This window comes from Oryzias melastigma, linkage group LG21 (assembly GCF_002922805.2).
Source record: "Oryzias melastigma strain HK-1 linkage group LG21, ASM292280v2, whole genome shotgun sequence".
NCBI classification, from domain to species: domain Eukaryota; kingdom Metazoa; phylum Chordata; class Actinopteri; order Beloniformes; family Adrianichthyidae; genus Oryzias; species Oryzias melastigma.
Genome location: NC_050532.1, coordinates 5,361,132 through 5,378,939, shown reverse-complemented (window position 1 = coordinate 5,378,939; position 17,808 = coordinate 5,361,132). Strand labels below are relative to the sequence as shown.

Genomic DNA, 17,808 nt, shown 5'->3' with positions numbered 1-17,808 from the left:
TAATAAGTACAGGAATTGTTAAAAAAAAAAACAACTAATTAATCCCAAACCTAAAAAGAAATAATAATCGTGATTCACTTTTTATAGTAACAGTATTTGCCAACCACTAATTATCTGTGAATAATCGTAATATGAAATCACACACAAAACTGTACATTTAGAACATTTATTTTTAACTAAAGCTGTCAACCGTTTTAAAAAAAATCAGATTAGCCACACTTTTTGTTTTGTGATTAATCACTATTAATCTCAGTGTTTTTATAGGTAAATTTTATGATAATTTTTCCTTCATTTTTATTCTTTGAAATGTTTAAATGTATCAAGTGTTAACCCAGAAGTGTAATTTGTGTGTACAAAACACATCGACAGTACGATAAGCAGAACTCTTTTATGTCTGCAGTATTACTTCAAGAAAACATCGGGTGAATGAGGACAATTTGGAGTTAAATAGGATTCTTTGGAGGAACCTTTTTTTTTTAGTCTGTCGTATATAGGAGTTGGTGGAAAGCTTTACAGCGTTGGTTACGGGCTAAAGTAACAAAAATAAAGAACCTTAAAAAGAGATTAAGTCTTGGGGTCGCATGATTATAAGGTTCATAAGATTCGACAAAGTGTTATAACGAACGCCGTGGACAACTAAATTGGCGAGGCAAAGCAAAAGAGTGCTACTCCGCGAGGTGTAATTTATTTGCGTTAATGAATATTAATGCATTAAGTTTTTTTTTAATTAATCGCATGCATTAATGCGTTTTAACACTCACATATTATTAAACAATTATATACAAACATGCAGTGTTGGAGCTCTTTTCCAGCGAATTATATCAATCAGGCTAGTAGGCCTGTCTATATTAAAATAGTCGACGACCAATTTAATAGTCGATTAGTCGTTACTTTATATTATATGGAGTCAGAGTGTAGTTGTCCAAGTTGAAAGTTATAATGTCATTATTCTATCTTTTTGGACTATTTGGTATTTATTAAGAATTTTTAGGCTAATTTGGTGTTTAGCTGATATTTCAACTACATGCTAGCTGTTTTGGCTAACTTAGGCTTTTTTCAGTATTTTAGACTAATTTTGGATTTAACTAATATTTTGGCTGGCTATAAGCTTCAGGGTTTTCAGCTTTTAGCTTCAGCATTTGCAGCTATCAACTTCAGTGTTTTTAGCTATCAATTTCATTATCTTCAGCTATCAGAACTAGCTTCATCAGCTGTCAAATTCAGCTTACAGCATTCACACTAGCATTATCACAGGTAATGCTATATATCGAGTTTTTAGTTAGTTTAAAGCTAATGATGGTTAAGATGTGTGCTTTAAATCCACTTCATTAATGACCCGATTAGTCGACTAATCGGGAAAAAATAATCGGTGATTAGTCGACTAGTAAAATAATCGTTTGTGGCAGCCCTACAGGCTAGTAGTATTTTTTAGGAAATAACTCTAAAATCATGAATTTTTACTTTTTTAAAAAAGTTTTTCAGTTAAAATTATGAAAATGTGGTCAAATTGTCTTCTATAAATTCTTTCTGTATTGAATTTATAGTAGGATTTTAAACCGGCAAACTTTAGATGGTTAAGAAATGAGATTTTTCAGATTTTTTGAGTAAAAGAGAAAGCACCCAAACTGTATTTTTTGATGTTTTATGCCAAACGCGTGAAGACTTTTACTTTAGAGAGTTTTCACATCAAGAAACTTACGGAGACACTTATCACAGATGAAATAACCCAGTGCCCTCTTTTAAAAACCTCGTGGGAGCAATAAAAGACGTTAAAGATAATGCTGGAATCAAATATAACAAAAGACTGTTTGAGTGAACAACTGAGATTTTTGTGTGCATCATAGACAAAAAAAAAGAAACAAAACAATGAAATACATTCTCCGGGGAGCGCTCCTGCCTAAGAAGCGGCGAGTTAAAAGGTGGCCCCTGTACAAATGAAACTCAATTTCACGCTACATTATCCCGCCCTGTTCTCTTTCCTGGCTTTCATTTTCATTAAGACCAGGGACAATCATAAATTAATAATTACTGCCGAATGTCTAAGCATAGGCCGCAGCCCTATAGCTCTCCTCTAGCGCCTGTGGTCTTCCATGTTCATGCTTCCAAAATGTTAATTTAGGTAATGTGGCCCGGCCCTTGTCAGATAAAACTGTTTTGTAGTTTCACTAATACATAATGGTCTGTCTGATTAGGTGACATTAGTCCTATCTTTCAGATGATCAGCCCCAACCTTCCTAATGTCTCTCCGCAGACTCCTCGCACCACTGAGCTATCAAGAAACATGCAGCGGCGCCGCTTCCCCTAAATGGTCATCTCCTGCTGGCGCTGATAGGCCGGGGATTAGCTGAGCCGGGGTCAACAGGGCACTTATTCTGCAACTTCACTTTTCCTCTTGGAGAACTTTACTGTTTTGGATGAAAATCCCCCTAATGTTCAGCAGTGTCAGGGCTGTAGTGAAGCTAAAAGGAGGTAGCAGAATAATCACATCTGGTTGATGTCTTCACGAGCGCTAAGTCAATAAAACACACACACAGCTTGCGCAGCGTTTCTGCTCTGAATATGCAATCAGCGATGTGCTTTCGACACAAAGGAAGTGCGACGCAACAACACATCCATAATGCACATTTGGTGTTTAAAGCCTTTGTGCCTCATGGTCATGTTTGTACTGAATTGAATTTATAACAAAACGCGCAGTGATATGAAACATGTAGCTGCAGGGCTTCTTCCTCTCACATGCCAGAGCAGGAAAAAGGCCTCAGATGGAGAAATAAACAGAATATGGAAGTAATAGCTGAGGAAAACTCACTTCTCACGAGCTCATTGGAGGTGAGCTGAGTGAATCACTCACTGGAGCAACGGAATTATTAACATGGATGCGATGTGGGAACTTTTTTTCTTCACTCCTGAGTGAAGTTAAAGAGAGGCGCCCCAAACTCTGCACGGTTTCATGATTGATTGCTCTTTGTGCGTCATATTGTTCTTTCAAGGTTGATAGAAACTTTAACCTCATTTTTAATGAAAAGACGAGGAGCTTGAAATATTTCAGGCCTTGAATTTTTACAATGCGCCGCTGAATTATGCAGCAATCAGTCAATTATTCATCTTGGTGGCTGGCTGTGTTACGGCCATGCTTTAAAAAGCATGCAAAGTGGGAATGGGCCGGGCGTGCTGTGTCAACACATTTCACTCAAGAGTTGCTTACAGGAGAAATTAAGCCCCTCAATGTCGATTTCATATTTCTTTGGTGTGCTGAAGGAGACGAATCCGCTCCGAAATGATCCTCCAAACCCAAGGAAAAGTTTGCACCATTAACCTTAAAGTGCTGCAAGCAACACATTCGATACAGGCATTTATGAGACTCACTCTGACACCAAACGGCAAAAAAAATGAATTGTCTCCACATTTATAAATAGAACAAAAATGTAAATGTTTTTGTTTGTTGATTTATATTGGTTATCAAATTTTATGAGCAAAAATAGACAACACACCTCAATACATAGAAAACATTCTTATCAAACCTTAAGTAGGTTTAATATTAAATATTATAAAAACAATAAAAATCCTATATGAAGCTTTTAACCTATTCTTTCCATTTTTATACTTATCAACTATTTACTTTCAGTGTTTGTTCATTGTATTGTAATTAGTTTTCATTTTTATTTTTTTAACTTCCGAATTGAATTACCTGTCAAAACCAATTGGCTAAATGTAGTTCACCAACTAACCACTAGGGGGCTTCAGGCCCTTAGTCATTGGCAAGATTGTCACCATTTATTCTAAATGTTCATAAACGCCATAACAGAAAGAAAAAAAATATATTACCTGCTTGGTAGCCTGGTTTCAAAAAATCTTTCAATCAACAATAACTGTGTAGAAGACTCAAATAAATTGTATGTTTTATTTTTATAGAAAGTGGACATAACTGGGGCTATGTGAGCTCTAGAAAAACTTAACTGGTTCTAACTCTCAGACTTGCTTGTCCCGCACATTTACTTATTTGGTTTAATGATATCATAGCTAGTCAATATGGTAACAGCAGAGCTAAAAGTCAGCCTGTAAGTCGACCCAACAGGGATCACCTGAAATCCATATTAATGGATTACTTAACCAAATGCTGCTAACAACATCATATTATAATGTTTTTGATCTATTTACAAAACCATTCTCAGTGGTCTTTTAATTGTGATTATTATTTTAGCCAAAATTATATTAAAAAAACGTGTCGTTTTCTAGGACATAGTTCCTTCAGAGCGTTAGAACTTCACCTCTGAGTTGGAAGTGGGACTGTTGGTGTGGAGAAGAGACTGTTTTTCATACGTAGTCCCCAACGGCGAGCAATATTGGAGCTGTTCAGACTGACGGTTTGGAGCCGGATAAGGAAAACAAAGTCGTACATGGATCTAGTTGTCAGAATGGAGAAAAGCAGAAAAACAAATTCTGTTGTTCAAATAGCATTTTTTTCATCTGCTCCTGATTCACAACAATTAAAGAAATACTCAGAAATGCAATTTTAAGCTTAATTTATTTTTACAAGTTGTCCATCATGATTAAAAATGACACAAGAACATATTTGATCAGAGTGGAGCTTTAAGACTTTTTAGTTTAGATGATTTAGGAAGAATTGCGACTTTAGTTTATGGAATTATGTAAACTAGAACCAAACAAGTTAAGTAACCCATGAAATGATTGATTTATAAGTGAGCTTGGTCACACTGTCATTTATATATTTATGCAGGAAAACTTTAAGTATTGGAATAAAAAGGAGAAAAGCTCTCTAGTCTGAAAAGAGGGCAACAAACAAAATAAAGAAAGTATGTTTTGTGTTTGTCATCCACCTCCATCCACACCAGAACAACACACTTTACTCAGAGTTTATCAGCAACATGTTAACTTTATTTGAATTTGAAGTACATAAAGAGATGATTCGAGAAGCTATATAAGTTATCAGTGACAACAGACCGAGACACTCCATAGAGAACGAAAGGAACAAACACAAGGTGAGCACGCGGCTCCTCCCCCTTTGGACTGTCACACGGAAACTGTTCTGCAGTGGAAGGACTGACATCAGCTCATGACTAGAGAATATACACTGGTGTTTCAGCACCACAAGTCTTTAGAGAAGGAAAAGAGGAATATCAGGAAACACTGTAAAAATGTCCACTTGTTTAGGGTCAGCAGGGGTGGGAGGACTGTCATTACATGAGTTTGTCTTTTTTATTCTTTTTTTTGAAAAACTTGCATCCTTGACTGATTGTTTCTCAAGCTGGCAAACACAATGATCATTTGACCAGACGCTTGAAAGGAGATTAAAACGAAACAAAGAAAGAAGAAGTCTGAGAGTGAGTGGTGACAAAAAAACGTACAAGAAATATTAACCTCTGTTACAAAGATTACAGTAAATATCAACAGCAAAAGTCGTCCGTTTTGAAAGTGAGACGTCCTCGTCCGGGGTTGGAAACCATCTGGGCTTGGGGTGAGTTGTAATATTTGCTCAGCACAATATAGGATTTATTAAATATCATATTTCCAGGACAAACATTTACATGCCTGCATGCTTTCCCACCAAAAAATGGCAGCTATAGGAAAAAAGACGATGGCTCAGAGAAAAGAAAAGAAAAACGGGAGGTTTATAGAAATGATGGTATTGTTTGCCTAAAAGCTCTACTGCATACACAATACCTCTTAACGTTATATACACACACACCTTAGGGATCCTGCTGGGTCTTGTCCTATCATCACTTTTGCTATGTACAACGGTAAAAAGGAAACTTGATTGTAATGTCATCTAATTTAGAAAACATGAAAACCAAACATTGGTTTTCTCTTTTTTTTTTCTTTTTTTGGACAGTTTCACATTTTCCCCTCCCCCCCATCTTTTTCCGCTTCTTACAATTCAATTTGAAATACAAAAACAAAGATTCAGTCGGATTTTTTAGTATTTTTTTCGAAGCTTTCTCGCTGGCTGAGATACAGTATAAAAATCTTCAGTGCTGTGGGTTTATGAGTTATTACCAAGAATGTACCACGGGTACATGTTTTCTGTGCTCAGGTTATATGGTGATCCTTCACGAGGGCCGAGCTGCTTTCTCACACTCTTTTTTTTGTTTTTTTTTTACCTTGGCCTCGGTGATTTTCAAAGGAAAAGGACTTCTTATTCTACATTCAGACTCCTCCAGCGTTTCGGCGGATATCCACCAATAAGCAGCTTCTCCTGTCGAATGAAAATCTTTCCTGCAGCCCTTCGCCGTCTTATCAGTACATCACTGCGGTTTTCAGGAACAGTCTTCCATCTGCAACAGAGGACACACGCACAGATAGCACAGATTAGCCAACAGCTAACATCCTGCTGACGCAAAGACGTTAGCTCAGGATGTTGATGAAACTTTCTGTTGCCCTCTAGTCTTTCAATTTCACAATGAATTCAAAGGATCAGATATAGTAGCCGTGGCGAAGGGGATTAAATATCGCATGGAGCGATTCAACTTTTATCACTTTTAACTATGCACTCCAGAAGGCTTTTATTGTTAAACACAATAACTCTGCAGATGAACGGACAACTCTCTTAGATACTTGTTTTGAGGTTGTTTTGACGTTGGTCTATTCTAGGATTGCTCAAAATGATGAAAGCTTCTGATATTAGTGGTCAATCTTACGAAGACGATATGACTTATGATGCATGAAGAAATAGCAGAACAAATTTCTACATCGGAGGTTTCTAACGTAAAAGGGGTTCATCCGATTGGTCAAATTGTTTACACCATCTTTTGCAAAAGATGTTCTTTGATTTACTGTAACTTTTCAATTGCTGATACGATCAACATGACTCCAGTAGATTCTGAAGGAGAAAAGCGGCTCGACGAGCCGCTTTTCTCCTTCAGAATCTACTGGAGTCATGTCGATTGTGTTACTGGTTCAAAAGTTACAGCATGTTAAAGATTTTTTGGTGGCTGATAACAATACTACACATTTAAAGTTCTGTCACGGCACTAGCGCTCAACATCATCCATCAAAGGAGACGTCGGCGTCTTATTCAGGGAACAAGAAGAGCCGCGGATCCAACAGTTCCGCATGACGCTCAGTTTTTGATGAGCTGTGTGACGCTGGGGGAGCTCTTATCCTGTTGGTCATGTGACTCATTTAATCAGAAAATAGTGTTTCCATTGCAAATTTGCGAAATATGTTATACCACCTTTATTCAATTTGTCGTGTTTCCATTAGGCAAATTTGTAATCGCAAATCCACTTTGTGCAATGTCATAGTCAATAGAACCAGGGCCTACTGCTTTTAAGATATTTTTTCAGTTAAATATCGAACAACAAATAACTATGACACGCTAATGTGGATTCACAGTAATTTGGGTAAAAACATATTTAGATGTCTCAGTTTTCTATATGAAAAAACTGCAGTAAATTGCAACAAAAAGTGAATGAAATAGTTCCTTTGCATTAAATGTTACTGAAATAGTTCAAAGAATACAGGTCAAAAGGTCGACCCTAAAACACTCAATAAATCTGGCCTTCTTTGTGGAAAGTTTGGACATCAAAAAAAAAAAAAATATATATATATATATTTTAAATCAACACAGGCAATGTTTTTTTTTTTTTTAAGGGCTAGGATCTAAAAATAAGGAAATTATTACTAAAATGAGTCAAAATCCATTTTTCATAGAAAAAAAAAAAACTTGATTTAAGACCCAAAAACTCAAATTGTCTTGTAATGTTTGGTTCAATTTTGAGGATGTTATTTTAAAGTACAATAAATGAATCTGTTCTGGTATTCTGTCATTATTTTGGAAACAAAAATGTAGATTAATGTCATAAGAATAAGTGCTAGTTTATGAGGATTTACTATGAAGGCCTAACTTGTACTAAGATTTTATTCAAATTTTGACTCAAATAAATCATTTTCACTTATTTTAATAGTTTTTTTGTCACTTTAATCAAAAAGAACTATAATTAGGCACATGAAACTCAACAAATGCAACCCATTTGTTTAGAACTAGCAATAAAATAATTATTGGGCTGTATAAAAATCAATTTGAAGTCCTTCTATCGAACACTTCTTCAGCTTATTTTACGTTTTTGAACACTCCTTGTTTGTAGAATTTAATATTTTATTAAAAGATTTCTTGTTAAGTAAAATTTATTAATAATTTTAACTATTTTCACTTCAAGATTAGTATCTTTTTTCTATTTTTCAGCGACTTCTTTTTGCCGTGTGACTTTTTTGACGTGTTGATTGCTAAAAAAAAAATTAAAAAAAGGCAGACATTCCTGGTATCACCTCCAGCCTAACGAGCGTTGTCCACTGCTGGCGAGCGCTCCTGTCTGAGTGCTCGCCTGAGCGAGCAGCGCTGCAGCGACGGCGGGCTGCTCCGAGCATCTGTTAGGCAGCGCTCAGGAGCCTGTTTGACGTTTATTACCTTCACATTTCCTCCGCTGGAGAAAGCTACAATAATGCCTTTAAGAAGCTCTCGATGGCAGCGCTTGAATAATTCAATGTTAAAGAGAACGCCTGCACAAAGGCGTTTAGCGGCTTTTCTTGTTGGACATGACACAAGCAGCGCGGGGAAACGGAGGCACTGCTGGAGGATACACCTGCATACACGTCTTTAAACTCTACTTCTGTAGCATGGAAAACTTTCCTTTCTATCAAGCAGCTTTTTTGTACTCAATTTATAATCGATAGTCATTTTTTGGTTGAAATATTTCCTAACGCAGACCTGCTTAACCTTTGCGGCTGTGTTTTATGTAGCAGACAGAGGAGACAACAAAAGCTTGTGTGTCTGAATGTGTGTACAGTGCGAGTGGGAGAGAGGGGGGGGGCTGTGCAAACACACGGGCTAATTACCCAGCACCGCTGCGGGTCTCAAAGGCATCGCACTCTGGCGGGAGCAATTCGAGCAGCAACCGGCGAGTCCTGCGTAAAAGTCACGGCGGCGGTGCGAAAAACGGCGAGCAAAAAGAAAAAAAGAGGAGGAGGAGGAGGAGGAGGAGGCACATGTGAGCTCCCACACCGGGACAGGATGAAACATGGCTTCACAGCCTGCCTGTCTGCCCGGATTCACAGTCGGAGCAATTTATAGGGGTGTTAATGAAAACAAAGACAATTTGATTATTTGATGGATGATGACATTTAATACATTGTCAAGAGGTTGTTAAATATTGCAGAGTTTCACTTCTAATAGATCAAATTCAAATGAAAGCCGTTAAACAAGCAGGTCGGGCTGCTTTTATAAAAAAACCCTTCCTCCCAATCAGCGAGCAAAATGAGCGCAAACCCGGAAACATCTGCTGGCGACAAAACCCGCGGCGTCCCAACACGCTGTTCTGACGAGGCCCTCATTAGAATATGTTCAAACTTTAGTATTTTTATATTCAAATCAAGATGAAAAGTTCATTAAAGAAAATAAATATTTCATTAGATACTGAATAAAACAAAGGGATTTTTTTTTCTTTTGGCTTCTCTCAGCACAAAATTCCTTTGAAAGATTAATTAATACATGTAAATTATGCAAATCATGCCCATGCAAATATTTTATGAAGACAATTAAGGGATCCATTAATTACAGTCTTTTTTGCTTCAGTGACATTCATTCATTTAATTTTAATTTCACTTTAACTGTTTTGATGTTTAATCTCGGCAACAAAGAACTTTATCTTGGCGCGCAGGGTCGTGTAAACTCGCCCGACGACGCGCGGAGTGGGAGGCGGCGAGGATCCGGTGAAGATGCTAAGGGGAGGGACCGTTCGCACGTGCGCCGTTGCCAGGCAGTAACTGGCGAGGTACGGTCCCAGAAGCTCGCCGTCGCCTGTGAAAAGAGCCTCATTCCCTTTTTGGACCCGATTCAAAACGCTGTAAAAGCAATTAATAAACACAGACTGTGTTAATATCGCAGAATTAGAGAAGTGTGACAAAAGACAAATAGAAATAATTAGTTCTCCAAAATGATGCCCTCGTTATTTTCCTCTTTCACTCCCCCCTCCTTTTTCTTGAGGTTCCGAGTCCACGGTGTACCCACACATTTTTCTCTCGGCTTCCAAGCGGGTGATGGGCTTGTTTTTTTCCCCCTTCTGCTTGTGTAATTTATCAACATCATTTTTTGCCATTTGAGGTTAATTATACAGCGAGGCTTGCAGAGCAGAGTAGAGGAGACATGGGTGGCAGACAAATGCTTCTCTAATTGAACAAAACACACACACAAAAAAAGTGCAGCCTGTTATTCAGCTGCATTCCACTCTTCTAGGCCATGATGGGAAGAATCGAGAGACCGCAGAAAAACTTCTCTACTTCCTGATTATAGAAGACGTTACGACAGGGGTGCCCAGTTTTTCAATATGCAAGCTGATTTTAAAACAGCCAGCTCTTAAGGAAATACATATAAATATAATATAAATATATCGCAATGATTAATTTCCCTACAATTTGGTTCAAAATGTGGTTTTTGTGTCACAGTTTTGTTTCAGTTTGATATCTCATTTGTGCAACAAAAAATTCTGAAAAATATTTTTTTAATTTGCTATTAAGCAAGAAAGATCTACAAAAAGCATTCAGTTGGCTTATACTAATGCTGGTGTAATAGAATAAAATAATATTAACAGAATTATAATATAGTTCCGTTTCAACATGATTCAGTTCAGTTTTAAACCATATTCTAAATAATAACCCTGCTGTTTAGAATAAAGTAATTAATCAGATAAATATTTCGAAATAAATTGAATAATTTAGATCAGGAAAAAACAAAATGTAATTTTGACTGAAAATGAATACATATATTTTAAAACGGAACACTTAAGAGTTTTTATTTCAAAATTGTATGTTTTTTTTATTTATTTTAGAGCCAAATACATGAATGAATGAATGAATGAATGCATTGATGGATTTATGTCTCTAAAGAAAAACTTTAAGAAACGCAATGCTCACGTGGTGTTGAAATGATTGTTAATAAAAGAAAAAAAAAAAAATCTTTAAATCCAAAATAAATAACTTACTGCACCTAAGCAAAGGTCCATGTATTTGTGGTGTGCCATCTATGTGTACACACCATAATTACAGGCAAAATAAAACATTTTTATCAGTAAATTTTATTCCAGTTTGGCGGGCCAGATCAAATATCTTAATGGGCTCCATGTGGCCCCAGGGCCGTAGTTTGCCCACCCCTGATTTAGATGAGTATGTAACATTACAACATGTTAAAAAGTTCCACCAACAGAAACGTTCTGTTTTTTTCTTTCCGTTCCTTGTCTTTTTTTTCCTGAGGGACTGATCTTGGGGCAATCGATCAAAAATAAGGAGCATTAACAGCTACATCCACAGTTTGGAGTCACACAAACACCTGTCTGAAGCTCAGGATGAAGAAAAACTTCATATCTGCTAGCATAGCATAGTTAAACACGTTTATGCACTACCGTATGTACCGCATTTTATAAGACGTACTTCAAAGCCACAATTTGTTTTTCAAAAAAAACAAAAGTAGGCCACACCTTAAAATCCAGAGCAGCGTTTATATGGATTCATTCTGCTAAAAATAAGGTTGGGAGATATTTTAACACGCTAATGTGGACTGTGTTGCTTTACATGCTACTAACAAGGTTGGGAGTTAGCTTAGTCACAGTTATATTTGTCTTAGCATTGTCATTTTTTTTTTCACGAGTTGGGAAGCCAGGTTGGGAGTTACAGGTATTGTGACAATGCTAACCTGGCTAACGTGTAATTGTGCAGATTTTGTGTTTTTTTTTGGTTGTTTTTTTATGTGTTGCAAACGAGGTCGGGAGTTACAGGTACTGAGAGTACGCTAACGTAGCTAACGTGGCTAACGTGTAGCAGTGTCGAATTCTGCTTCATTTACGTATGGTTGAGAGTAAGCATAACCACAGCGTTTTTACGTGTTCCAAATACGCTAGTACGCTAATGTGGACTGTGTTGCTTTACATGCTACTAAAAAGGTTGGGAGTTAGCTTAGTCACAGTTATATTTGTCTTAGCATTGTCAGTCTTTTTTTCACGAGTTGGAAGCCAGGTTGGGAGTTACAGGTATTGCGACTATGCTAACCTGGCTAATGTGATATGGTGTTGTATTCTGGATTTTTTGTGCGTTACTAACATGGTTGTGAGTTAGCATAATCTCAGCGTTTTGACTTGTTGCAAACAAGGTTGGGAGTTCCAGGTTTTGTGAATACGGTAAGGTGGCTAACATTTCTAGCGAGGCTAGCATGTAACGTGTTACAAACAAGTTCTTGAATTACTGTAAATGCAGTTGATGAAATCTGACTGACTAATGGGTTTATCTGTGACTGTTGTTTTGTTTAATGCGCCTTTTAGTTTGGTGCGTCTTATATTTGACCTAAGTCTGAAAATGGACAATTCATTGACGATGCACCTTCTATTTTGGTGTCCTATAGTGTGGAAAATACGGTATAAGAGGGTATTTGATTGGGCGTCTTACATGTCAACCAAATGATGATTACTGCAATGTGTTTGAGAAATATCTCTATTTACTGATTATTTATCTTTAATTACCCACGATCTACCCATGTTTTGACTTATCAGGAGCCTCTGCTTTATTTGATTGAATGATGAAAAAATATAAGATCCAATTACACCACAAAGAGTCAGCTTTTCTATAAAAGTATGAAAGTGGCTAAATATACTCATTTGGTATGAAATAAGAGGGTTTAATTATTCTGTATCTATGAGTTATCTTTTGTCCTTAAATGATGACACATGCTTTTCTTTTCTTTAGACATCAAACTGTTTCAGATTCCCGCCGCGTCTGAATGACATTTAATTAAGGAGGACTCCTCACTCCTTTTTCTCTGTCTTTCTTAAAACATCTACGTTTAAGGAGTTAAACCCAGCTTCCTCCTGCACGCATTAAAAAAAAAACAAAAAAAAAACAGATGAACATTTCCCCACTTTTGGCAGCAAATTGTGCGCGGCGTTAAATTGGGACCTCTCCCACTGATAAGGGCGGTTCCCAGCAGACGCGGCTGAGGCGTATTAAAGCAAGACGTCGGAGTAATAATGAGGATATTCAACCTCTGCGAGGTGTCTTGTATCTGGGTAAACACAGATAGCAGACGGTCTACAGAGGTTATCGCTGCAAACACAAACAGCACCCCCAAGGCTTGCAAACAAACAAACCATTAAAAATGCACACGCTTATTCATAAAGTGGATTGATTTGCCTCGATTACTACTATCAAAGGAGGCATTGCGCTGCTTTTTGAGGTTTTATGACTCATTAATGCTTCCTGAGTTGTAAATAAGCAACTTTTTTTTCTCCTCCTCTGCTTTCTTAGTTTGGTCGATCTGCTTCCTGTCACTGACGGAGTCCTGTCTGCAGAAAGCCTCTAAAAGTCAAAAAGGGGGGTTAATACTCTAAAAAAACAGCATGTTCTTGACCTGGTGCTGAGGCCCAGATGGTGGTGTATGTCTGAACAGCAGGCAGAGAAACACTAATGTTCATAAACTGAAGCTGGTGTGTGTGCGAGTATAAAAGGGGGTGCTATAGAAAGACAGGGGGGAGAGCATAGCAGAGTGAAATTTAAAGCTAGGAGAAAAAAAAAAAAAAAAAAAGAGGGAGGCAGAGAGATTTATTGTCTCATCTGAGCGGCTGTACCTTGTATTGTCCTTTCAGCATCTGTTCTTCCACTGCTGCGGTCACTCTCCATCTCAGGGGTCAGAGAGTCTGCGAGGAGAGAGCGATCACCGCCGTTAAAGTCGCCTGACATCCACCTATCACCGCGCCACCTTCGCAGCGTCGTTTGTTCAAAACAAGAGCCTTCGAGCTGCATCTCTGCTGAACATGACAGAACGCGTGTGATGATGTGCCTCTCTGTGTTATGACCACCACAAAAAAAGAACCTTCCAACACTCAAACCACAGCTCCTCAAAGAACATGGTTGTTTCTGCTATGAAAAGAAGACATTTGTAAGTGGAAGTTACACCTACACAATTACTTACACTTATTTTTGTTTTGTTCTTAGATTGATATTTTAAACATGGATAAAGTTGAAATATTTACTTTCAGAGTTCACTTAATTTAATATAGATTTTAAGGCATATTTCTCAGACATAACTTCAGATTCCAAAATACAACTGAAGATACTATTGTTCACAATGACCCATTCTAACATTTATTTTCCATTTTCGATTGAATAATTAGTCAGAATTATATTGGGAGCATCTATTTTAGGGCTGAGTATCACTCACAAACTTTGATTGGAATTACAGTTAAGATTAGACTTTTTAATATATTACTTCACATTTTTGAGAGATTCCAATTAAAAAACAATTTAGCTTGAATTTAAAATCAGTTCTTTACAGAACTACTAATTAAAACTTAACAAGAGTACTACTTTTACTTATCTAAACATTATTGTTTGCATTCAAAATGACCAAAAAGCTGTTTTCCCCCAAATAAACTAAATGCTTTTGTGTTTTAAGGTAAATCCAAAAGTTGATTTCATGAGTCAATGTTACAAACTGTTAATAAAAATGACTATTAATAAACGTTTTGAACCCAGACTCACCCACTTGTGTTTTTGTAATTGTTCTGTGATAGCATCAGTTAAAGTAGATTTTACAACTAAATATTATTTTCTTTAACACTTTTAGAGTTTTTTTTATATATATTTTTTTACTAATCAAGATTTAAACTGTTAGTTCAAAGGATGTTGCTATGACTTCATTTGACCACCAGATGTCCCAAATCATTTTTTGTTGTAGTTAATTGTTAGATTTAAATTTTTTGTTAGATTCCAAATTGTAAAATTTGATTAATCACCTAAAATTTTATTCATGCCATTTTTAAACAAAAAACAAATGTTAACGTGACATAGTGATTTAGCAACAATGCACAACTTTGAGTTTTAATTAAAAAATTCATACATTTTTATACTAAAACCTATAGAAACACTGTTTTTTGCAGGAAAATTAAAAAAATCGACAATGTGGGGAAAAAATAGATAGCTTTCTTATTATGGATAAGGTAAATTTAGAATATTTTTACTAATAAAACAATAGATAGCGTTAACAAATTTCACTAATATCACTAGTTTTCTTTGAAGAAGTTTCTTTCTTTGGGTAATGGGTTATCTAATAGTGTTTATGAGTCAGTGTTACTCCTTCTATGCTGCTCTGTGTAACTTCCTGTAGTTTGGAAACATTTAATTTATACCGAAACAATTAGCTGTATGGATTTTTTCATACTTTTAATACATACAGTTTTAATAATTTGATGAAAAGATGGTAAAAATTCCTGTGTCAACATCATAACTGAACCCCTGCATCCTCCTAAAGCTCTCTTACAGAAAGAGTCTACAGACAGGAACTGCTCCTTTAAATATTACACTCTGCTTTGATTCTTAGTTCCTGAACAAGTTTTTTCGGCGTGTGGCGGTGTCTGACCGTTGAGCGAGCGCATGCTGTCAGAAGGAGACGGCTGTTTCAGACTCTGCTCGGCCTGCTCCCTCCTCTTGGATTCGTATTCCAGAGCCTCCTGGAGTTTCCTCTTGGCCTTCTTCTCCTTCTTCAGACGCTTCTGGATGATTGCTGAGACAGAGAAAGGCAGCAATAAAAATCAATCATCTAAATATTTTATGATACGTAAAGATCTCCGAGAGAGAATCCGAGCAAATAGTGACAATGACTTAGCAAACTGCTGAAGGGGATTAAAGCTAATTGAAACATTTATTAGGATATTTTTCCTGAATTTCTCTCATTAAACATAAACGATACAGTTACACAGGATGATGCATTTTACATGAGAGTAGGAGTAAGTGGGTATAAAACGTGTACTTTACATTATGCTAATTACACTAAGGAGAAGAAAATATGAGCTTTTTATTTGTAAGCGGAGCGGCTGTCTCAATCAGGAACATCTGCAATGATCGCGGCTCTGTGAAGTGCACGCACACACAGCTGCTGAGGACTTAGCGGCGCCCGGTAGTGGTCAGCTGGTACCTCTGTTCTTCTGCTCCACGGCGAGCTGCTTCTCCAGGGTCTCCCTGAGCTCCCTCTCTCTGAACAACTCCATCTTCAGCTCTGTCTTCTCCAACTGCACCTGCTTCTCCTGAGCTCGTGCGTTGTCGATCGCCACTTTGAGCAGGCCCTGCACACACACACACACATACAATACAGTGCTGGCCATACTTGGGGAGCTGGAAAAGTGAGAGTGATGCAGGCTATTTAAGAGCTTTTGAGACAAAGTGGCTGCAAACCACCCCGAAAGCAACGCAACAGAGGCGAGAAGCTGCAGCTGGCTGCTAGCACTCCATCCCTTTCAGGCAGAGCCACACCTGAACTGGTCCTTTTATCAAAGGAGACGGCTTTAATCAGCCAGCCACAAATGAGGACGGGACAGAGTTTCTTTCCTTAATTCTCTATTAAAGTTTTGTGCTTCCTTTTTGACCCCAGCTGTAAAACACCAGAGAAGTGGATTGAGAAAACCTAAAATTCTAAAGAATTTTTTGATAGATATTTATGGCTGAAGTCTGTTCTTTAGTTACTACTTGGTAAGAAACTGCCCTACTTTTAAATATATGGAGTCCACTGCTGTAAGTCTTCTTAGGCTCAATTACATTAATGACAAGTGTATCTCTAAAATCTCTCCCTACAGTCCTACATTCCCATGTGAAGGTTATACAGTATCATTGCCATTTTTATCCCAGATATTCCCTATCCACATGCAATTACACAGAATGCACTGAGCTATATCTTACTAATTGTGGATTCTACTAACCCCAATTTATGCCGACTTGCTTTATCTTCATTTTCTGCTTGGTTTCCTTTTGTTGATTTGTATATAAATATTCAATCCAAAGGTCGTAATAAGAGATGACTTGGAGGAGTAAAGTGAGCTCATGATGTCTTTTTCTGGAGCTGTCTAATTACAAGCAAATGTGCAGTTTGAAAAGCAACACTGGACTCAGACAGTGGGTGAAAGCATTCATGGCTCTGATTGAAGTGGAGAGCAAGTCTAAATGATTGAAAGAATTAGTCCCGTTTGTATCATTGCTTCGGTTACAGTTATCTATGTTTATCATGTAAATCAACTAAATGATATGAGCATCCATCCATCCATCCATCCATCCATCCATCCATCCATGACCGAGGGCATAAACAAACATACTTTAGAATAAATTAAAGGGGTTCAATCTTAACACATTGAGACAGTTTTTTTCTTAACTTGGATAGGATTAAAAAAAAGATTATTTTTGATTTCTTTTTATTTATTTTTTATGTTGGTTGATGATGAAACTTGAGAGGGTTCACTTCACAGAAGGGTTTCATGATGGTGTGGTGGTGGACACTCTCATTTCCCAGCTGGTCTGAATATCAACTGAGACCATTTAATGTGGAGTTTTCATGTTATTCCCATGCATTTGTTGGTTTTGCTTGGACACTTCTTTATGACTTGTCCAGAGTGAACCTCGTTATCGCCCAACAGTCGCAGGGATAGGCTCCAGCAACTCAATGACTCTGACAGGGATAAAGCAGGTTTAGAAAACGTAGGGATGGATTTGACTGGATCGTCTATTTCAAGTGTTTTAAAAAGCCTACTTATTCTATGGTGTTCCCCACAGACCACTTCTGGGACCACTTCCTTTTGAAGGCAATTGTGCTATTATCTGGGAGCGGATTTTAATAGAGCTATGCTAACAAGGTAATTTCCCCTTCGTGGGATTAATAAAGCTCTATTCTATTCTATTTTATTCTATTCTATTCTATTCTATTCTATTCTATTCTATTCTATTCTATTCTATTCTATATGTTGTTAATATTAAGGGCTGGTTTATACTTCCAAG

The 17,808-nt window shown here is 37.2% G+C and overlaps 1 protein-coding gene across 2 annotated transcripts in view; it reads right to left on the bottom strand.

Moving 5' to 3' along the window:
- Positions 1-4,871: 4,871 nt before the first annotated feature.
- dachd (dachshund d) overlaps positions 4,872-17,808 on the bottom strand; it is a 121,466-nt gene continuing 108,529 nt past the window's right edge. For both annotated transcript variants that reach the window (XM_024286934.2, XM_024286935.2), the window contains 4 exons: positions 15,965-16,112; positions 15,410-15,553; positions 13,620-13,688; positions 4,872-6,290 (listed from right to left, as the gene is read on the bottom strand). In XM_024286934.2, coding sequence (XP_024142702.1) covers positions 6,253-6,290; positions 13,620-13,688; positions 15,410-15,553; positions 15,965-16,112 — 399 coding nt within the window. In that variant the 3' untranslated portion in view covers positions 4,872-6,252. The remainder of the gene's footprint in view (positions 6,291-13,619; positions 13,689-15,409; positions 15,554-15,964; positions 16,113-17,808) is intronic.